The sequence below is a fragment of the Rhamphochromis longiceps genome, linkage group LG3, assembly GCF_057381845.1.
Source record: "Rhamphochromis longiceps isolate RC_006_pf linkage group LG3, R_longiceps_female_GT1.1, whole genome shotgun sequence".
In the NCBI taxonomy this organism is placed as follows: domain Eukaryota; kingdom Metazoa; phylum Chordata; class Actinopteri; order Cichliformes; family Cichlidae; genus Rhamphochromis; species Rhamphochromis longiceps.
The window spans coordinates 14,394,526-14,418,059 of NC_140559.1; the positions used below are offsets into that span (position 1 = coordinate 14,394,526).

At 44.3% G+C, this 23,534-nt stretch overlaps 2 protein-coding genes, 1 long non-coding RNA gene and 1 pseudogene across 5 annotated transcripts in view; 2 read left to right on the top strand and 2 right to left on the bottom strand.

Moving 5' to 3' along the window:
- The window catches only part of LOC146673034 (uncharacterized), a 44,886-nt pseudogene extending 26,350 nt beyond the window's left edge, over window positions 1–18,536 (top strand). Inside the window, exon 7 of the transcript XR_014910695.1 lies at window positions 18,115–18,536. The product of XR_014910695.1 is annotated as an uncharacterized LOC146673034 (transcript). The remainder of the gene's footprint in view (window positions 1–18,114) is intronic.
- The window catches only part of LOC146673017 (uncharacterized), a 406,340-nt gene that overhangs the window by 375,583 nt on the left and 7,223 nt on the right, over window positions 1–23,534 (bottom strand). For both annotated transcript variants that reach the window (XR_014910406.1, XR_014910407.1), the window contains exon 2: window positions 23,286–23,346. This is a non-coding gene — a long non-coding RNA (uncharacterized LOC146673017). The remainder of the gene's footprint in view (window positions 1–23,285; window positions 23,347–23,534) is intronic.
- Window positions 1–23,534, top strand: part of LOC146673023 (NACHT, LRR and PYD domains-containing protein 3-like) — a 505,210-nt gene that overhangs the window by 187,565 nt on the left and 294,111 nt on the right. The window lies entirely within an intron of this gene.
- On the bottom strand, window positions 5,427–11,047 carry LOC146673036 (myelin-oligodendrocyte glycoprotein-like). Its single transcript, XM_085401618.1, has 5 exons — window positions 11,011–11,047; window positions 10,081–10,148; window positions 9,811–10,009; window positions 5,597–5,929; window positions 5,427–5,500 (listed from the first exon to the last, which is right to left on the bottom strand). The coding sequence occupies exons 1-5, from the start codon at window positions 11,045–11,047 to the stop codon at window positions 5,427–5,429; spliced, it is 711 nt and encodes a 236-aa protein (XP_085257744.1).

Here is a 23,534-nt window from a genome sequence, read left to right on the forward strand (position 1 = left end):
CAGGCACAAGAGCACCTGGCTGCAGCCCCGCCCCCTCGCTCAGTTGCTTAGTGCCTGAGCTCGGATCATACCAATATCAGGGGGGATTCACGCACAGTCGTAAATTCCCACAGTGTGCACTATGTGCTTCGAATATTGTGTGTACTTTTTGTTTTATACAGTTGTCAGCCAGGCATCTAACTATGAAAAATTACACTCCAAAAGACCCCGGGCTTCTGACAAAACAACCCGGGCTTAAGCCCAGTAAGCCACCCCCACGCTCCGCCCCTGCTTTCAACAGCTGCTGAAAGTAAGGGGACCTAACTGCTATCGGATATTTATATAGAGATTACCCTTCAAGGACCTGCAGTTCAAAAAAGTGCCCCTCCGACAGCCAAACCCATCTGTTCTCTGATTGGATTGTTTAAAACAACCCGGGCTTAAGCCCAGTAAGCCACCCCCACGCTCCGCCCCTGCTCTACATCTACGTGCACAAAGGTTGGTGTAACAACAGCACTAGTGTTGCCTACAGAGCTAAGTACTGTAATAATCCCGGCAGTCTATGTAGCACTGGACGCCAGGGGCGATTCTAGGATCAGAGCTTTGGGGGTGCTGAGCACCCAGAGAGCTGCCCATCCAGGCAAGATAAACTTTACTCGCCACAATGAGACTTCTTCCCTGTCTCTGTCAATCCCTGCATCCTTAAATGTCTCCAGTTGTCCCGAGTTCCCTCTGTTCCTCGTCGTCTGTTGTCTTCATCTCCATTTTCAGTCATAATAATTTTACCATCTCTGTGCAAGTCTGCAAATTTCTTTATTAAATCATAAGATTCTTAAATTCATCAAGTCTCTCTGTGCCTGGGTCCTCGTCACAAAACATGACATCCATGTTTTGTACATTTTAACACAATTGAATCCCCACATTTGTGAAAGAAAAGCAAAACACTTTTTTTAAAGTCTGTAACAAAACCATCAAATCTGATAAAGGTTATTTAAATGCTGCTAAAGAAGAATGGATTGGAATAAAACAATACATATCCTAACCTTAATTACTGGAGGAGAATGATGAATGATGCTCATAGTGAGTAAAAAGTAAACTGAGTGCATTTTTTGGACAGAGATTCGCTTATAAAGTATCTGTATAATACAATACAGATACATAAAAATACACTCCAAAAATAGAAGAGTTCTTGAAATGTACAAAATATTATTAAAAAATTAGAAAAACTGAGACACCTTGGCCTCTGGTACAATGTATACAATGTATGAAAAGATGTTTACTGCAGATACTTCTATGGCCCTGCAGATTTTTTCTTTTCTTTTATCCTATGTCGCCGCACCTTGAGGTTGGTAAATCTGTCAATCACTTTTGGGTGGTCAACTCTCTCAAGCATCTCTTTCTCAACTGACATCACAGCCAGGTGCTGGAGTCTGCTTTGACCCATGGTCCTTCTCAGCCAGGTATGGAGCTGACTCAAGACACTAAAAGACCTCTCACAGCTACAGCTGCTAACTGGGTTTATTAGGGCAACCTGAATAGCAGTTTTCAGTGTGGAGAAGATCTGATTATCCAGAAGATTGTACAATGTTAACATATCTGGGATGACACCAGCCTCACTCTTGAGCTTCAAAACATTTTTGGCAACCGTGACTTCCTCTGACTGAAGCTCAATATGGTAATGCAGTGCCAGGGCTGACAGTATGGGCTCAAAATGTGGTCATAAATATTTTGTACTTGTAAATCGGTTTTGGTACTTGTAAAAAAGATTTGTATGTGTAAAAAAAATTTGTGTGTGTGTAAAAAAGATTTGTATGCGTAAAAAAGATTTGTATGCGTAAAAAAGATTTGTGTGTGTGTAAAAAAGATTTGTGTGTGGACTTAGCCAAACAACCCCTGCAAGTTACAACTACGAATTTTGACCCTATTTTTCTTCCTTTCATCTGATTGGTGAATGTCATGTCAATCACAAATGTAACAATCCAATCAGAGAACAGATGGGTTTGGCTGTCGAGGGGCGCTTTTTTTGAACTGCAGGTCTTTGAAGGGAATAAATGCCCTTTTACATGCCAACCCAGCGTTTTCCTTCATCACCACGAAGGAAAACAGTCTGTGGTCGTCCGAGTTTGGTGATTTTTGTGTCACAGGTCTACGTGTTTAATACAGGGACTTCCACAGCCTTTTCAACAGCGCTGCGGACGCAGGGGGGGGGGCAGTGTTTTCGAAATGACAGTCTTCATTACAAAGCTTTCTTCGTTATGAATTAGCATACATGTTTTTATTGAACATTTGAAGAACTAGCAAAAAAAACAAACTCTTGTAGAGGACATAAAGTCAGAGATAGAAAAGACAAGGAGCAGGTGCATCTAGTACAGGTAGAGCTGCTGCAAAAACCCACAGAGCCCAGCAGCCAGCAACAAATTCTGGATCCTTTGCTTTGCTTTTAGTTAGCAGTTAGCATTAGCAGCACATCCTGCGTCCGATGTGAAAGGACTTTTATGCTGCGCACTGTGACTCACAGCAATGGTCCCGGGTCAGCCCTGACTTTGTGTTAAACTAATCCTAAAGTAATAATGGTATTTCTAACCACTGACATACCACAACTTTATCCTTTCAACCAGAGGCGGAGCCAGACATTTGAAACACCCGGGGCTTAGCCCTAAAGGGTAGTATGCATGTGGGATATATAAAATAACATTTACCTGAGTTTTTTCTTTGAAAGAAGCCTCTAATGTCCATTCTTATATTTCAGTACATAACTGAAACCGATTTAGTCGGGGAGGGTAAGAACTGAAAATATGAAATAAACACACGTAAGCTAAGACTCTAAAATAAAATAGCATTTGTTCGGCTTTTCATTTCGCCATTTGTTGATTCACTTGAAGAGCAAGTAAAATAATATTGGTCAAGTGATCAGTTTGATATCAATCTTTCGTGATGCACCGTCATATTTACATTATTTGTACGGTATGAATGATTTTCTTTGGTACCTGGTCAAACTTCAGCTCTCCTTAGTATGGCTGGCTCCGTTTCTCCAACAGCGCACTCACAGGCAGCAGCTGCCCCGCCCCCTCGCTCAGTCGCTTAGTGCCTGAACTCGGATCATACCAATATCAGGGGGGATTCACGCACAATCGTAAATTCCCACAGTGTGCACTATGTGCTTCGAATATTGTGTGTACTTTTTGTTTTATACAGTTGTCAGCCAGGCATCTAACTATGAAAAATTACACTCCAAAAGATCCCGGGCTTCTGACAAAACAACCCGGGCTTAAGCCCAGTAAGCCACCCCCACGCTCCGCCCCTGCTTTCAACAGCTGCTGAAAGTAAGGGGACCTAACTGCTATCGGATATTTATATAGAGATTACCCTTCAAGGACCTGCAGTTCAAAAAAGTGCCCCTCCGACAGCCAAACCCATCTGTTCTCTGATTGGATTGTTTAATTTGTGATTGACATGACATTGACCAATCAGCTTAAAGGAAGAAAAATAGGGTCAAAATTCATACATCTTGCAGGGGTTTTTTTGGGCTAAGTCCACACACAAATCTTTTTTACACATACAAATCTTTTTTACAAGTACAAAATATTTATGACCACATTTTGAGCCCATATGACAGCCCAGTTTGTTTTGCAGATTCTGTACAGCAGCTTTAATATAGGGAGAACACAACTTCCAGATTGTATGAGTCAAATTAGTTGTTGTTCTTTTTCTTTGCCAGTTTAACTTGTTTTGTTTTGCCTGTTAGTATTCCCTGTCTGTTTTCTTACCCAACACGTTCTCACTCCCAACTCGTCAAACGTGTGACGCATGGTCAGACTCCCTCTGCTTCATTTATAGACACGCAGGGTACCCCCCTCGCGTCGAGAATTGACGTGCAGGGTCCTCTCATTGAATACTATAGAGCTCCCTAAACGTTGTTTATTGACGACAAGAGATTGCCGCGGAAGAGCCTGTTGTCCGTATATTTATATATTTCCAAAATCACATTGTAGTGACGTATACAGAACACAATAAATTATACAATGTAAGCAACTACCTGAGAAACAGCAGATACAGCAGATAAATTAATTATAGGCTATTACCTTTGTATCGTTTATTGCATTTATGGAGGGAGTGATGTATGCTGGGTAATGGCACAGCTAGCTACTGGGTGACTTTATTCACCCGCTTCGGCTGTTATCAGTCCATACAATGGGCGTTATTAGCACAAATCAGTCCCATAGATATGGGCCATCTCCTGTTAGATTGTTCAGAAGGTTGTTCTCATCCATCCAGATGGAGGATCACTAACAGGAGCGTGATTTCTCATTATGGATGATTTGATTATAAATCAATTAATGGTTCATCCTGTGAGATAACACTTTCCGTTTCTATTTTCCATCACTGATAGTGGTGCCCCAGTATTTTTCTTCTTCAGTGCAGGGTCATAGTTGAGTCTATCCCAGCTGTCGTTAGGCTAAAGCATGCAGCCTGTATAAGATAGTGTAGGTCTAACACAGAGAGAACACAGTGTGTGAACCAATAAAATCCTCTCTGACCTTTGACTCTCAGATTGCTCACTGCTTTCTTAAACACCATGTTTCCCTCTTGGCTGTAGACGGTGCAGGTGTAGACTTGTGTGTCTCTCTCTGTGGGGTGTTTCAGGGTCAGACTGAGGTCTCCAGATTTCAGCAGGTCTTTATTCATCTCTTTTCGGCCTCTGTAATCCTGATCCTGTCTATCTGGCTGATCACAGCCATCCTGATACACGTGGACCTTCCTGTTAGCGTCTCTCCACTTCAGCATCATGAGGTAAATCAAGTGTGGTTTTACAGGACAGCTGTACAAAGTCCTTTCCTGCATCCACCTCCTTCTGGGGGACTGAGAAGACAGTGAAGCACGTGTAAGTGATACAGACAGCAACATCAACACTGATGGTAACATTACCTCCAATTCCACTCCTTGTTTCATCGACTCAGACTTGTGATATTTCCACGTGTGTTTATGTGGAATATCAGAAAGTTTTCATAAAAAAACATGCATGTAGTGATTGTGACTGAGACGTGAGCGCTAACAGCGTACACATATATGTGGGACTGACTGAGCTTTAGCAGTATGCTAGCCACATGCTAAACAAACATTATGAGAAACTCATGAAAGCCTCATGGATGATGTGGACACTCACAGTTCATCTCTGAGCTTTTACAGTGACCTCTGACCTCTGCCCTGTATCTACAGCACTCACCTCCACTGACAAAGAGCAGCACTTGTTTCTTCATCAGGATCTTTCCCTCCCTGCTGTGGACGGTGCAGGTGTACACACACACTGTTTAGTAAAGTCATGTTGTGGAGCTGTTTCACTGATCAATGACTGAGTCTGAAGGAGGTTTTCTGACTTCTGGAACAAACCTGGAAGTTTCTCTTCAGCTCTCTGTATCAGCTGTTTGTAACTCTGGGGGTCTTTTATTTCATAAAAGATCTCCAGAAACCCCAAGAACAACCAGGATAATTGGGAGAGCTATGGCCCAAGATGGGAATGGCTCTGTGTAGAAAACAATAATAGACCATAATATTAAAACATCATAATAATATTATGACAACATCTACAGCACCACTGACCTTTATCTACATCTCTGACCTTTGACCTGCAGCTCTACTTTCTGTCTCAGGATGTCTTTGTCCCTGTAGATGGTGCAGATGTATCCTCCACTGTCTCTCTTTGTGGGTTTTTTCAGGGTCAGACTGAGGTCTCCAGTTCTCAGCAGGTCTTCATTCACTGTTGTTCGGTCTCTGTAAAGGCCGTCCTGGTCATTAAGTTGGTCGCCTTCGTTTGCATACACATGAACCATCATGAGTTCTGGGTCAGAGCGAGTCCACTCCACTGTGCTGTCCTCAGGTAGGTAAGATTTTGTTTTGCAGGGCAGGATGACGGACTCTAAGCCTTCAGTCACCTTCATCTCCACCTGCTGGTCTGAGAGGACAATAAATCACAATATGAAATAGTCATCTGGGATATGAGCATTAGTGTTGCTAATCTATGTCTCTGTGGTAATACATCATCATCTGGCCTCTTTTTTCCCATTGAAAGCTAAACTGGATCTTTAACGTTAACAATTTAATCATCGTTTGATCATTTCCAGCATTAAAAAAGCCTTGATGCCATGGAAACATTGTTTAATGCACACAAAATCTTTATATTAGACACTTATAAAAGTTTTTATAATTTAAATGTAATGTATTTTAAACTATGTTTTCTTTTTTTGCTGTTTGTTTATTTTTTGACTGATCAGAAATCTCATTTTGAATTTGATGACAGCAGGATATCGCAAAAAAACGTTGAAATAAGGGAACAAAAGCCTGTAAAAGAAATTGTTACTGAAAAGAAAAAGTCCACAGAGCAAAGGGGATGTACATACAAAGCACTAAATTGATCTAGCCCATCTAGTGGTCTATATGTAAGTACAGTGGAACCTCGACTTACGAAATAAATTCGTTCCAGAGCGTCTTTCGTAAGTCAAAATTTTCGTTAAGTCGGAGCACCTTTTTCCATCGCCTTTTGAGTGAGGCGATGCTGGCTGAAGACAAAGTTCTTGGTGGAGGAGGACCTTGCTCATATTTGTCAATAATTTCTCTCTTTGTTTCCATCGAGAGCACCTTACGCTTCTTCTTTTCACTCGAATCACTTGCAGAAAGTTTTTTCGGCCCCATTATGAATGAACGGTAGGCTAATTGCATATGAGAAGCACACGAAATAGCGCACTGCAACAACGATACGTCTTTCATATGGAACAGCAAAACGCAAGTACAAAAGCCAAGGGGTTATCACATGATTCGGAAGGCATTGTGGGAATTCTGGTCTCTGCCAGCGGATTTCGTTATGCGGGCATTTTGCCGTACCATGGGCAGAAATACTGCCGTTAAGAGCCTTCTTAACTTGAATTCTTCGTTAAATGGGGTCTTCGTAAGGCGGGGCTCCACTGGATGAGAATTTTATATCTAATTATAAAATCAACTGTAAAGCAGATAAATAAAAAGCGCTTCACTGTTGCTTACTACAATGCATTGGGAGCCTGGCTGCAGCATTTTGTATCACTTAGACATATAAATAAAGCTTTTTTTTCTAAGCTTGTAAACTAGACATTACAGTAATCCACCACAATGACACAAATGCATGAATACTTTTATGCATTTACGTACAGGAGACTATTAGAATTTAGAAATGTTCTTTTAAAGGAACGTCAAAGAGATTTTACATATAAGTCAAGAATCAAATACAGAAAGATTACAAACACTGGACAGAAATCCTTTGACTGATTCTTAAAGGCATTTATGGAGAAGCTGTAGTCATAGTCTGAGTCTTGTGTGAATATAAAAAAAAAAGTTTATTAGTAGAGAGCAGTTATCAGGGACACAGAGTGGACTGTGGAGGATAGTCTATCCAGCTGTCGAGGCTTAAAAGACAGACACAGTTGGGTGTCATCAGCATAGAATTGATATCATTTAATGACATCAGCTAAATAAAGGATATCAAATTAAAATAATGGATCCAGAATTGAGCCTTGCACTACCCCACAGATTAGAGCAGCAGTGTCAGAGGAGGGTTTGTATTACCCTGAGACAAAAAGTCTTTCTAGACGAGTAGGAGGAACCTTCCTCCTACTGTGCTGAACCAGAGATACCAGCCAGCATCTTAAGCATCAAATAAAATATTATAGTCAACGGAATCAAAGGGACTTCAACCCACCAAGGAAGCTAACATTGCTGATGACAGCAGGACATCCTCAAGCAGACCCAGTGTAACCGTAACCTGCTGTTTGGAAGCATCCCACATTCCAGACAAGTTTTAACAAAAGCTGGTTAAATACAGTGTACCAAAGAACTCAGCACTTGTTAGCTTGTCTTTACTAAATGAATTCTTGAGTTTCACTGGGAGCCAGTATTTACTAGAAAAGGCTTCAGCAAGTGGTAAAAACCTCAACATTTCTGAAGAGTGTTACACAGTTTTGACAACTAAATACGGTCATCAGAAAATATAAAATATTATGTATTTATGTATCCTCGGGGGGGGGTGGCTGTGGCTCAGGTGGTAGAGCAGATCAGCTACTGATCGGAAGGTTGGTGGTTTGATCCTTGGCTTCCCCAGTCTGCATCCCAAACATCCTTGGGCAAGATACTAACCCAGAGTTGCCCTCCGATGCATTCATCGGAATATGAATGTGTGTGAATGTAGTTTAGTTTGCACTTGAGTTTAGAAGTGCTTGTATGAGTGGGTTTGAATGGGTGAATGAGGCATGTTGTATAGAGCGCTTTGAGTACTCCGGGAGAGTAGAAAAGCGTTATATAAAAATCAGTCCATTCTGCTGTTGTGGCTAGGGATGGGTGTCGATTTCTATAATCGTTTAGATTCTGATTCATAAGGTCTCGATTTGATTTGATCCTCGATTCAGTTCAATTTTGACTCAGACAGTGAGAAATCTTATAATTCTGATCATTTATCAGTACATTTCCATATTTTTATATGGAAATTTTATATAGATATAAAAAAAGCTGACACTTGTGAGACTTCATCAGAGGTGTGAGCATCACAGCAGATGCCTTTTTGTCAAAGTAAGTGAAAATAAAACACAGAAAAACCTTTTTCTAGCCTAGCTTTTTATATTACCTTATAATATTTTGCAGTAGAACAAAAATGAAAGAAAACCATGAATCAACATATTAAGTGACTGACAGAGAGCCATCCAGGAAGTGTGATTCTATTGTGGTGGAAGTAAAACGGCAAAAGTAAGAGGGAATTAAAGACAATGTTTATCAAATGTGAAGCTTAGTTTTGATCTACTTTTGCTGCTGGTTCAGTAAATTTTGGTCAGAGAGTGACAAAACCTGCAGCTTCAGAATCAGTGAGATCTCGCCTTTTAGTCCTGATGGCGTGTCTGTGTATGTGCCGTCGAGTGAAATGGTCTGTGCTTTGTGTTTAGGTGTTTGTGTGGAATCAATGTACCTGCTGTCATTTGGTGTTTTGTGTTTGGTGGTTGTTAAAATAGTTTTGTGAGCTTTAACCTGAGATTCAGGTGTTCCTGGCAAAATACATTTATATTTAAAAATCAATTCAGGATTTAATGAATCAATATCGCTTTATTCAAGCTAAAATCGTACCTTAGTTGTGGCTTCCATGGAGCTTAGATCTAAAATGTCGGTCTTCGTTTATAACAGAATTGCCAAAACACTCTTTGTTAGGCCTGCGCTCACAGGCCTCACTGATTCAGAGACTTATCCCCATGAACGAAGCAAGACAACCAGAGATTGATGGGTTTTAACTTGCAAGGGAAGCCGGTCGGATCAGTTGTCTGGGATCTCACCTGATCCCACACAACGCCAAAGAACCAGCGTCCCCTTGCAGCCTTTATTCAGTCAACACACAACCCCATTGTAAAACCCATATGGTGTGTCATAAAGGTTAAAGGGACTGTGTGTCCGAGTCATCTCACCCCTCCTGTATACGGTTTAACCCCTTTAACGGTCTCTCATATACCAGTGCAGGTGAGCCTATAAATGGCAGGAAGTAAACATTCCTTATCAAATAAGGAAACCAGAATCTTATATGGAATGTGCCTGCAGTTAAACACTAATAGCTAAACCTCCTCCACCATTGTACATGTATGGTAGAAACAGAAAAATATCTAAACATGCAGTTTAATTAGTCTTAAACTGCATGTCATTGTTGTGTTTAAGACAAATTTAAACACAACAATGGCAACTTTTAACCAAATCAATCTAACCTGTTTAACGTCTGATCTGTCCACAGTACTGACTCCTGAGCTGTATAAAGAGCAGGTGTTGGCATTTCTTGCTGACCTTTGACCTGTAGCTGTATAACTGTCAGTGTCAGCTCTTCTCTTCCAAAACTGATGGAGCAGGTGTAGTTGCCGCTGTCGGTCAGTTGTGGTTTTCTCAGAGTGAGGCTGAAGTCTAAAGTGTGCAGAGCATCACGCCTCATCGATGTGCGCCTGCTGTAACGCTGGTTTTGCCCTCTAAGGTCATCTCTTCCTTCTCGCTGTAGGTGGACAGAGTTGGGATCAAGATCATTGCGAGTCCACATCATTGTGGGGTCCTCGGGTGTAATACCTGAGTACTGACAGGGCAGCAGGACAGATCATTCACCTCCACCACCACAGCCAGGGCATGCTGGGAAACTGAAGACACATAAACAGACATAGAAATTAACCGCATGCTGTGGGTTTGTCTCAGATACCTCAGGTGACAAATTAATTTAAGAAACTCAAGACATGTGTTTGAATATTGAAACGTTGACTCTTGACAACACAATAGTAAGCTGGTTTGACACAGATGTTGTAGATACATTTATTGTACATACAAGTGTTTCCTTCACCACTTAATGTGACTGTGAATATGTTGGAGCGCCATCTTGTGACAAGTTTAATAACTGCTGTTCCAGTAAAGCAACATTACAAAAATTATTCTGATGCAGGTCCTTAATGTGACAGCAGTGGAACAGCTGTCAGTTCAGCCTTTATCTTCATCTTTTATACTGTGATGTTTTCCTGTTCCTGTTACACACAACACTGTACCTTCTTGTACATCACACTCAATATGAATAAACTGCAGGCTGCTCAGCCACTCCTTCCGCCTGAGGATAACCACCGTAGTAGAATCAGTTTAAACAAGTCTACACCATGTATACACATGCACACACACACACACACACACAGTGAGTAGTTGGCACTCCTGCAGAGGTATGTCAGAAATGTTCATCCTTGGCTCTCAGTACCTACAGACTTGTACGGTGACTGCGATGAACGCCTGTTTGTAAGACGAGGACTGAACCACCGTACAGACAAAGGGATTTAGTGTAAAACTATTTTAGGATGTTGTTCAGCGTCTCAATGATGGAAAAGCACAACCTTTGACTACAGTCTTTCATATTTTTACAAACAAAGCTTCTTTCCTCACTATTCGAGTTACTTGTTTGTAATACAGCTCCATAAGTTTTACACACAATCGGCATTTAAACAGTATTTAAAGTGTGTATCTTACTGTTGATGAGGAGCAGCAACACCAGCAGCATCTTCATCCCCCTGTAAACAAAAATCCAACTGGCAGAATTAACCAACACGGATGGATCAGAATCAGTGAGACATTTATCTCCAAATACTGGCACATAAATGCGAGTTTGCTTTTGGTTTCTTCAAGACTCTGTTCCAGAAAACAGGTTCAACAGCATTGACTCCAAGTTTTACCTTCAAATCTGTTATAAAACAACAGGCCTTAGTGCACAGCAATGAGGAAATAAAAAGCAGTCTCTCTGAAAACAATAACACTCAAATATGAATGTGTGTGGCACTGCATCATTATATGTGTATATATATATATATATATCTCAAGGAAATATGTGAAGTTTAACGGTATGTGAAATCTATCTGGACATGGAAACCGGTGTTAATGTCATGGTGTAGGTAGGAATCAGACCCAAATGCAGGACTCTTCCAAGAGAAAACTGTCACGGCGGGGCTGGGCCGATTTGTTTTGTAACTGGACCCAGAAGCAGGACACAGAGGATGCCAGAACTTTAAAGAACTAAAACCGAGCATTTTATTGTGGCCGATACAACACTGGGACACACAATAACACAAAGCAACACATGACAAGAACTAACACTAAACCTAAACTGGGCGAAACTAAACTATGTTTACTGGGACTCTAACAAAACTGTGATGACATAGATACCGATCTGGACATGATGGTGAGCAGGAGCATGAGGAAAACTGAAGGGATAAACTCAAAACTTGAACATGTCCTGCACACCATCATTAAACACACTAACATAACATGGGAGGTGACAACAGACGACCCAACACTCACTGAACAGAAACACACTGACTAAATGCAAATAAGGGAAGGGGTCACACATGGGAGCACAGCTGACACTACCTAATGACAGGACAGGGGAAGTAAAACTGATTACAATGAACAAAGAACATACTGTACTCTTTCAAAATAAAACAGGAAACATGGCGACGTAGACATGACACAAGGGGAACCTGATAAACCATGAACTAAACTGCAAACTAGGCATGACCGAATAACTAGATAACTGAAAAGAAACTGCAATACCGATGAAATAACAAAATAACATGAAACTCAGAACCACTGGGTCGCATGACCCAGGACCACGACAAAAACAATGAATTTCACTCCGTTTCACTCTTTTTACTGTTCACAGTGTAAACACCTTCCGCAAACTACCAAATTTTCAGGGTATCCATGGCAAAATTCTCCCTCCAAGAACGTTTTTCTGGACTTTACCCTTCTAAGTCCACCAAATATTAGTAACCCCTACCCCAGCACCTGGCATCCATAATCTGAGTTATAGTATAAGCTGGCACACCATCAAGGACCTGGGTGGATGGTTGACCGTTGTACAGATGTTGGACATCTGTTTTTTGTTTTTTGGGGGGCGTTTCTGCTAATGAGAAAACACACTTTCCTGTTGTAAAGTACCTCTTGAACGCTTTCCCACACTTAACCCCTTCTCAGAGGACTGCTAAACAAAGTATCTCATCAGGGAAAATGTGTTTGTTTTTTAGTTAAAATTGTCTGTTTTTTTTTTTTAATCATTTGGGTGATAAATAGTTCTGAATATTTGTGGGGGTTTTTTACTCAGGTTATGTGTCATGCACTGTGAGTGGCAGGAGGGATTGGAGGGCCCAATACGCAGAAACAAACAAAAACCAAGGAGCCAAAATCAGGGAACAAGAGTCCACACAGAGCGTCTACAAAGGCCCTGAAGGCCCAGAAGCAGTTCACACATAGTTTAGGGGAAAGCAAGCAATTCAGGGCTGACTCAATGGTTGACAGCACAACAGTAACTCAGGGGGCTGACCTGGAGCTCAACAGCCCCATAGTCCAAGACAGAGCTGTCAGGAGGCTAACAGGTGAGGAGAGATGCTGTGAGGAGAGATGCCATGTGGAAAACTGCAGTGGCCATGCGGTTCAGGAGGCCTTCCATGATGGCAGGACACCCAGCCGATGGCCAGGAAAGTGCTATCCTCTATGCTGTTGCATGCGGGAGCAGCAGGTTGAAGGCCACATATAGCAACAGACCTAAACTGATCACAAGGCCAGTAATGTTGTGGGGATGGAGCTGGACTCTGTTAGGGTGGTGTCTGAGAGGCAGATGTTTTCCAAGATGAGGACAATCATGGATAACACCTCCCACCCACTCCATGATGTACTAGCTATTCACAGGAGCACGTTCAGTGAGAGACCAAAAAGCAGCACAGAACGACACAGGAAATCTTTTCTGCCTGTGGTCATCTCCCTGTACAACTCATCCATCTAACACACTGTAAACACTGCAATAGTTACACCCTTTTTACACACGCTCTTTTCTACTCTGTTAATCCTTGATATTTATAATTGAGTGATCTGTATATATTAATGATATTTCTTAAATGTGTAAAATCTGTAACATAATGTATTGTTTGGAGTTTAGTCTGTTACTGTTAGTATTTTTACCATTTCTTCTTGGAGCAACTGTAACTCACATAATTTCCTTAGGGATTAATAAAGTATTCTGATTCTGATTGGTTCAGGATGAGCTGCCATGATCCAATGACACATCTGCTTACCTGCATCTTTTGCTCGTTTCTCCTCCTCTTCTTTTCTCTTTTTTCTAAACTGAGCACCTGATGGCTTTGAACTTTTCTTGTCCAGCTTGGTTTTCATTTTGCACTCCAGTATGAACACAAATCCCCAAACTCGAGGATCACCACAACATGACCTAATAGACCTACACCTTAGTTCACAGATTCACTTTGTCTAATTTCTCTGATTTCACACAACCCAGGATTCAAATCATGAATACATGATGGTCTTGGATTTACAAAATTATGAATGAAATGTGCTCTATTTGGAAGCAGCAGGACTCTCCTCCCCTTTCGACGGGTTGTTTGTGAGACTTTAAATCATCAAACTGTAAATTATACATTTTAAATTGTTATTGATCCCTTTACCCCGAGTCCTAAAGTGTAGATTTATTTTCTTACTCTTCTTATATATATTGTTTGTTTACTTGCACTGCTGTAACTGGAGCCTCGTCGTCTCCTCTCTCTATATGCTGGACTGTCTGTAGCGGAGATGACAATAAAGTTTACTTTGACTTCAGCAGCGAGCAGGCGCACCGAGGGCTCTCGCGCTCACCTTTCGCGTATAGAATTTCGAAAACATCAGTGCAAATTATAAGTCTGTATCATGATGTCTGGTGTTTTCGTGTTTGTTGGTTTGTTTTTATTTTGCGAGTTGGTTATTAGATGCCGCTCCAGCCAGCCACTGCCCCGCCCTCTTCTCCTCCCCGTGCCGCAAGCAGCAGGCGCGCCTCGCAAACGGAGGGCGCCCTTACTCCCAGGAAATAGGCGATAGAAAACCGATCGGTGCCTATGACATTCCCAATCATGTCGGGGCAGCATGAGTATGAGCAACCTTTTGCTGATGCCCATGACGCTGCCCCCACCACAGAAACTGATCAGTCTATTGATCACACAATATTCCATCAAAAGAATTGATTTGACTTTGGTTTGTGTAACAAAGTGATTTCCACGTCTCCTTCATGATGTGACAGTATCAAAGGTTCTGTATATGTAAGCCATACTTGTGATATCATTATTATTATGTTTTAACATTAGGCTCTTTTATTGTTTTCTACATAGAGCGGTTTCCATCCTGGGGCATAGCGCTCCCAATTATTCTGGTTCTCGTTGTTTCTGGAGGTCTGTTATTTTATTTCATGTCAGGTGAGTCCCTCCTACATTACCCATAACACTGACGCTTAGCAGGTATCCTTCCAGATTTTTGGTTATGTAGGTAGCTTCAGGGTTAATCCTGGGTTTTCTGTGCTATGAAGGTGGTTCATTTTTTAACAGGGAAAATCACCATGGTAACATATGCTGTGAATCTCCAAAAGTTGATTCTGTTCATCTGGACGTTGTGTTTTGTGGGAGAAACGTTTCGTCACTCATCCAAGTGACTTCTCTGCTGGGGAAATACATTTGACTAAAACCCCCTAAATGACATGCAAACTGTGCGTTGCATTGTTACAGGAATGTCAGTGCAACAAGTTGAGGACTTGTATAAACATGTATAAACCCCGCCCCTTTCATGTGAACTTGCAGGGGAAACTTTTTTTTTTTTTGCCTGTCCCGTTTGGCTCTTTTGCATCAGAATTAATGTCTAAAGGCAAAGAAAGATGCCCAGCGGATTTACTTTACCAAATTGACCATCCCAGCCTTGCCATAATGGTCCATTTGATTCACCTTTTATTGTTTATTTTATTTTCACTTGCTGAATACGGGACAGACTTGACTGGGGGAAAGAAGGGGAGAAAGAAAGAGGGAAAGAGAAACAGCTGAGAAGAGGGACGGGGGAGAAGGGCAAAAAACAAAAACCAACAGAACGGGCAGGAAAAAAAAAAAGAAAAAGAAAATGCATATATCGATCACCTGGATCACCTGTTGAGAAAGAAAAAGGAAAACAAGCAGAAGAGAACAAGAGTAATAGAATAAACAACATCACAATGATATATGTGAATATAACAGTAAATACTAAATATTAAACATTATTGTGCAGCACATAAGATGTGCTGAAAAAGGGTGTAGTTTGTGGGTGTGATCACCCGTGTGTACACCTGTGAGCATGGACGCGCTTATTTTTTTAAAAGGTTCCTTCATGTAATGATATGCTAGAGGGTGTGGGGGGGCCACAGCCCCGTCCTCCAGGGTATGAAGCAGGTGTGGAGGAGATCAAAACTCCAGACATCCAGAGGCCCCCAGAACACAAGAGACCAAGGAAGACCAACAGAGGGGCAGCCGCGCCACTGTCCCAGAAAGAGCTGAGGAGAGTCCCAGATGAGGGTTCACTCAGCAGCCGCGGAGCAGAAGCCAGGGGGAGTTGCAGTGATGCGCCCGTGAGCTTCGCCGGCAGCCAGCTGTGCCTGAGTGACCGAGCCCCAGGCCGAGAGGCCGGGGGCACCCCACCTCCGAAGTGGCCCGAGCGAGCCCCAGGCTCCAGGCCCCGACAAGCGGCCGCCAAGGAGTGAGCCGGTGTGTACCTGGACGCCCACCCCCAGACACAAAGAACCACCAACGCACCGATGTCTGAGGGAGTCCGCCACCGGCAGGGGAAGTGGTGGGGGGAGATAGGCCTCCAAACCTTGGAGGGCCTGAGATGTCCCCAGAGAGGTGGCGTCTGATACCCAACCTGACATATAGACACAGACATACAGGCACACACAGATACAAACATCCATTCCCACCCTCATGCTCTCATATGCACTTGCTCCACACTCAACCAACGTGGAGACAGACATAAAGAGACGCTGTACACACGATCACACTCCCCAAGCGTACTCTACGAACCGGGTCTAGGTACCCTTGCCCCTGGAGGGGGGAACTGCACCCAGACCCAGGTGGTGTTACCCTTTTCCCTGCGGTGGGGAGAGGCAGACCGCCCCGACTCCGTAGCAGCAGGGAGGCCCCACACTCCAGACCGCAGTCGGACGGCCAACTCCTCCTCCTAGCCCCCCGCTCCAGCGGGCCGCAGAGAACGGGGGTGAGAGAAGACTCCAAACCTCCCTCCACCAGCTCATTGTAGTGTTGATGCATGTGTGTTCTAAGGTGCATTTAAAACCCAGGAGGGCTTGGAGCTACCTGCCAGAGAGCAGCAGGTAAGTGCATAGTCCCTCCTGCTAGCCCTCCATGTCTACGGGCAACGACGCCAGGGGTGAGGTGTACACCCTGATGGTAATTTGGATTCCGTGTATCGTGCCCACCCCCAAGATCCTATATGTATGTGTAATGAGAGTGTGAGTAATGTGAATGTCTAAGTTGTGGGATAAAATTGAGGCAGAGGCAGCCAGAAGGGGACAGAGGGGGGGGGGGGGGGGGGGTAGCCTCCTCTGCACCCTGGTGACATACCCCTACTCCAAGGCCCTGCATGTGTGGGTGGTTGTGGTGGAGCGGGAAGAGGGAGGCAGCTGGAGATGGGGAGGGAAGGAAGGGAGGGGCAAGTGACCCCTCTCTGGGGCCAGCTCCCCCGCTGACCCCAGTAGGCACCCCCATACTCCGCGACCCGCCAGGGAAAGGGGGCCCAGGCCCATCCAGACCGGGGCCCAGTGCAGCAGCGCCGCCCGGCCCCACACAGCCCGGGACAGTCCACCCAACCCCACCACAGAGAAAACTGCACCCACCCCACCATCCACTCATCTTCCAGACTACATAAGACAATAGACGCCCAGGCTGAGATCTTCCTCCACCTCTCCTGTATCTCCCCCTCCTGCAGAGAGAGTTCCTGAAGAGAGGAAAGCTCCTGCAAGATGTGACAATCTCCCCCACCAGTTGAAGAGCCCCCCAGGTGGCTCGACGCACCGGCGGCACCCTTGCAGGGGAAACTCTGATGATTCATGTGACCTTCTGTCTCTATTGCCATGTCGAAGTATCCAGGTAACAGAAAGATATTCTGGGCATGTTGAACTGTTTTTGTAGTTCAGGGTCAGAAGCTGAAAGAGTTGAGAGTTACAAACAGCTGATACAGAGAGCTGAAGAGAAACTTCCAGGTTTGTTCCAGAAGTCAGAAAACCTCCTTCAGACTCAGTCATTGATCAGTGAAACAGCTCCACAACATGACTTTACTAAACAGTGTGTGTGCTTCACTGCATTGATCTGACACAGAGGCTGCATGTGGACAAGCTGTTCTTCTTCTGTGGTGGTAAACAGCAGCTGACATGGAAACATGTGCTGACAGTAAATGTTGCAGCAGCTTCAGTAAATGCTCCTCCTTGAGTTGTGCTCAGTCATGTGGTGGAGAGCTTCAGATGTTCAGACACATGAGATCTTCATGGTTTCTGTGCTGATGTGTGTGAGACATGGCCGACTGTGGAGGCTCAGTCTATCTGTTCTTCTTCATCCAACATGTCTGCAGCACTTTACAGGACGCTGCAGACTAGTTACCAAAGAACGAGTCAGGAACACATCAGGAACAAACTGAGACACAATCTGACTGAGACTAGAAGACAAGGAGGGACAGGGAGGTCATGTGACCACCACAGCTGCTGCTGAGTCATCATGTTGTCCTTTGTTGTCCTCTCAGTTTACCAGGTGGTGGTGGATTCAGGGGTGGAGTCTGTCCAGCTGCCCTGCAAAGGCACACTTCACCTCCCCAAAGATGCTAAAGTGGAGTGGATGGACAACAATGACAGGAAGGTCCACGTGTATGTGAATGGCCCTGATGAACCTGAACAACAGGACGAATTTTACACAGATCGAACGAAGATGAATGAAGGCCTGTTGAAAACTGGAGACTTCAGCCTGACCCTGAAATACCCCACGAACACAAACAGCTACACCTGCACCATCTACAGCAGGGAGGAAAAGATCCTGCTGAAGAAACAAGTGGTGCTCACTGTTATAGGTCAGTGCTGTAGATACAGGTCAGAGGTCAGAGGTCACTGTAAAAGCTCAGAGAATATGAACTGGGTTCACATCATCACATCATCCATGAGACTTTCATGAGTTTCTCAAGCAGACGTGACAGGAGGCTGAACGGGCTCCTCAGGCCCTCCAGCTGGAGCAGATGCAGGGCCAGAGGCAATAGGGACCCCTGACTGAGGGTGAAGATGAGTGGCTGACTTAGCAGATGACAAAGCTAATGATTCCTCCACTAACTACGCTACTGACTGGGCTATGGACTGTAATAAAGTCTGCAAGGGGGGAACAAAGCTGCACACACTAACATAAGACAAAGACTTTCACAATAAAACAGGAAACATGAATCACAACTCAGAGACACGGACTCAACACAGAGAGACAGAAAATGACACATGGAACTGAACTATACATGAAACCACAATTCCTAAAACATGGATAACAGAAACATGAAACTCTAATAATAATCATCACAACCACAACAAGAGAACAATCCAGGGGCCCGTTCTTCGTACCTCGCTAAGTAAGTTAGCTGGATTTGATTGTTGACGATTTCGCGTGATCTTGGATCGTTCGGTTCCCCGAAGCTCATCCGGGACTTGCCGTCATAGCAACAGAGCCGTAAGCGTAAACCTGCTCGGGAGCAGGTTTACTTTATGTAAACAGGATTAGATCGCGGCCACGCAGGTATGTCCGCTTCATTTATATTTACATACGCATTTACATAAGTGCGCATGCGCCAACCAGCGTGCAGCCTGTTACAGTCGCTCCTGCTTTTCTCTTAGTTTAGCTCTTTTTTCTTACGTATTCTTTTTTTTTCTGACTTGTATTTTCCTCCGTTTTCTATCTCTTACTCAATCATGTGGATTGAGAGAGTTTTTGTTCTTCTGGTGGCCGTGGAACTGTTACTTTTATCATGGAACGGGACCGCGGCACATCTCCTACACGCACGGACTGTTTACTCCAGAGATCAGCTGATCGCCCTGATGCCGGCCGGCTCGCTGGCCAGGCCCGCAGAAGTGCCCGCAGAAGTACCAGCTGAAATTTGGAGGAAAACACATCGGGGATGCAGAGGTCAAGGACAGAAGAGAAGAAAAAAGGTGACGGTGAGACAGCGGAGGCTCGAAGCGAGGAGGAGGTTTAAACCGTGTCTGCCGTCTATCGTGATGGGAAATGTGCGATTGTTGGCAAGTAAAATCGACGAGCTCTCAGCACTGGTACGGAGTCAGAGGGAATACCGAGAGTGTAGCCTGATGTGTTTCACCGAATCATGGCTGCACCAGGTCATTCCCGATGAGAATGCTTCCGTGGAAGGCTTCCACACTGTTCGGGCGGACAGGGACAGCATCGCTAGCGGTAAGCGTAAAGGAGGTGGGCTTGCTGTTTTAGTTAACAACCGGTGGTGTAACCCTGCCAACATAACAATCAAAGAAAGGATTTGTTGCCCGGACACTGAACTGTGTGCTGTTGGACTCAGGCCGTATTATTTACCCAGGGAATTCTCTCACGTCATCTTGGTGGCTGTTTATGTTCCCCCCTCTGCTAACCCCACAGCTGCATGTGACACTATCCACTCTGCCATAGCTCGGCTACAGACTCAGCACCCGAGTGCCTTTATTGTGATCTCGGGTGACTTCAACCATGTATCACTGGACAATACACTACCAACATTCAAACAATATGTGGACTGTCCCACCAGGGGAGAGAAAACTTTAGACTTACTGTATGCTAACGTCAAGGATGCATACAGCTCCTCCTCCCTCCCCCCACTTGGTAGGTCAGATCATAACCTGATTCACCTCACCCCCCGCTATGTGCCAATTGTGAGGAGGGAACCTGTGACCACCAGGACTGTTAGGAGGTGGTCAGAGGAGGCAATAGCGGAACTACAGGGCTGTTTCGAGGTGACCGACTGGGAAACACTCTGTGAGCCTCACGCCGAGGACATCAATGGGCTTACTGAGTGTATCACAGACTACATAACTTTCTGCACCGACTCCATTGTTCCAGCTCAGACTGTTCATTGTTACCCAAATAACAAGCCGTGGGTGACTAAGGACATCAAAGCCCTCCTCAACAACAAGAAGAGGGCTTTCAGAGGGGGCAACAAAGAGGAGGTGAGGAAGATCCAGGTGTTACTAAAGGACAAGATCAGAGAGGCTAAGGACAATTACAGGAGGAAGCTGGAGTGGAAACTCCAGCAGAACAGCATGAGAGAGGTGTGGAGGGGCATGAAGACCATCACTGGATTCAGGCCAACCAACAGCAGGGGAGCTGAGGGAGGTGAGAATAGAGCCGACGAGTTGAATCTGTTTTTCAATAGATTCGACACCACAGTGTCTGCTCCCACCCCCACAACCTCACCTGCAGTCAGCCTGGAATCCAGAGCCACACCACTGTGCCAGCCTCTCTCTTCACATGTTGCCTCCTGTGAGATTCCTGACACCCCTCCCCCACCCATCACCTTCACTCAATACCAGGTTGAGATGCAAATGAGGAGACTTCACTCAGGCAAGTCTGCTGGACCAGATGGAGTGAGTCCCCTTGTCCTCAAGGCCTGTGCCCCCCAGCTGTGTGGAGTCTTTCATAAACTGTTTATGCTGAGTCTGAGTCTGCAGAGGGTCCCGGTGATGTGGAAGACATCATGCCTCGTCCCTGTACCAAAGACGCCTCGTCCCAGTGGCCCCCAGGATTACAGGCCCGTGGCACTGACCTCCCACATCATGAAGACCCTGGAAAGGCTCATCCTGGACCAGCTGCGACCCATAGTAAGACCACATCTGGATCCCCTTCAGTTCGCTTATCAGCCTCGTCTCGGAACAGAGGACGCCATCATCTACCTGCTCAATCGTGTCTACACCCATCTGGACCAGCCGGCGAGCACTGTGAGGGTCATGTTTTTTGACTTTTCCAGTGCTTTCAACACCATCAGGCCGACCCTCCTGGGTGATAAGTTAGCAGCGATGCAGGTGGATGCTTCTCTGGTGTCCTGGATTGTTGATTACCTGACAGGAAGACCACAATATGTACGTCTCCCACAGTGTGTGTCTGACAAGGTGATTAGCAACACAGGGGCACCACAGGGGACTGTCCTCTCCCCCTTCCTCTTCACCCTCTACACCACAGACTTCAGCCACTGCACAGAGACCTGCCATCTTCAGAAGTTTTCTGATGACTCTGCGGTGGTTGGATGCATCAGCAGGGATGATGAGACAGAGTACCGGGCTGTGGTCGACTCCTTTGTCACGTGGTGTGAGCAGAATCATCTGCAGCTCAACGTGGCAAAGACCAAGGAACTGATCGTGGACTTCAGGAAGACCAGGAAACACTTGACCCCTGTTTCAATCCAGGGGGTCAGTGTTGACATTGTGGAGGACTATAAATACCTTGGAGTACACATTGACAATAAACTGGACTGGGCTAAAAACACCACAGCACTTTACAGGAAGGGCCAGAGTCGTCTCTATTTTTTGAGGCGACTGAGGTCCTTCAACATCTGCCAGAAAATGCTGAGGATTTTCTATGAGTCTGTGGTGGCCAGTGCGATCCTCTATGCTGTTGCATGCTGGGGGAGCAGGCTGAGGGTCGCAGATGCCAACAGACTTAATAAACTAATCCGTAAGGCCAGCAATGTTGTGGGGATGGAGCTGGACTCCCTCAAGGTGGTGTCGGAGAGGCGGATGCTGTCCAAGATAAAGACAATGTTGGATAACACCTCCCACCCACTCCATGACATGCTGGTCAGTCACAGGAGCTCGTTCAGTGAGAGACTGAGATTACCGAAAAGCACCACTGAACGACACAGGAAATCATTCCTGCCTGTGGCCATCTCCCTGTACAACGCATCCACTTAACACACTGTTTGCTGCTACAACTACACATGTTTCTTTTCCAACTATTTATTTATGAGTGACTTATGTATGTATGTATGTATATATATGTATATATTGTACTATTCTTAGTTAGCGTATTGTCTGTCTTGTCTTAATGTTGGTTTAAAATGGAGCACTGTAACAAAAAATAATTTCCCCCAGGGATCAATAAAGTATTCTGATTCTGATTCTGATTCTGATTTATACGAAAGCAACAGCGATATTCCACCACTGTTTCACCATAAATAAATAACATCAATGTAACTAAAGATAATGCAGCACTTGATCCTTTTATTGATGTCACACAGATACATACAGGTCATTTCCTAAAAAAGGGAAATGTACTATTAATCATTCTATTACATGTATGTGATTGTTACAGATGTAATTCATATTTCAGAGTAGTAATTGTAAATTACTTCGTGTAATCAAGATGAGAGACCACGGCTATAAAAGCGAAGGTGGATTTGGGAAGCCTGTTGCAGCCATGTCCTGTCCGTATATGCGAGCCACCCACTGCGGAAGGTGCAAGATTGATAAGGAGATGTAACACTTCCAGCTCTTCAAGAATCACAGACGCTCAGAAGGGTTGGCTTTTCACAGTTTACTTCTGCAGAAGACATAAAACACATTCAACAGGTGTCTTCTGGTGGTACCGGCAATTGTAGCTCTCTCACAGTGCAAGCGCGCGCTGTCTTAACAGACTTACAATTAACTTTTTAATAAAGAAAAGGTGGAAAATAATAATTTCTCCCATTTTACAGTCTGTCATACTGAGCTTGTATACAAAAGAAATCTTATGACTAATAAAATACATTCCACAATCGTATAAAACAAAATAACAGGATAAACATAAATACCACCGACTAAACATTTCCCTCTAGTGGACAAATTAACAATAGCGCATTACATCTTCACTTGCTTGTGCTTTACAGACAAAATGGCTGTTAACAAGCTCACATACCTGCAGAAGACATAAAACACATTCAACAGGTGTCTTCTGGTGGTACCGGCAATTGTAGCTCCTACAATGTAAAGCAACATCACAAAAAGCACAGAAAAACGGTAAATCCAAACACATTTCCTGCTATGCGCAGCAACCACTAGGGGGCTGACAAAGACTAACTGCCAAAGAGCATAAATACGGCAGAAACACTATTTAACAGCAACCCGCCTTTGTTTCAGTTACACAGAAACTTTCTAATATCAATAT

Excerpts from the sequence above, each read along its gene's own strand:
- LOC146673036 (XM_085401618.1), bottom strand. The coding sequence starts at position 11,047 with ATGAAGATGCTGCTGGTGTTGCTGCTCCTCATCAACA. Across the intron at positions 10,149-11,010 it reads GTTGCTGCTCCTCATCAACA|TTTCCCAGCATGCCCTGGCT; the intron begins GTAAGATACACA and ends ATGTGTCTTCAG. Across the intron at positions 5,930-9,810 it reads TATACAGCTACAGGTCAAAG|ACCAGCAGGTGGAGATGAAG; the intron begins GTCAGCAAGAAA and ends TTGTCCTCTCAG.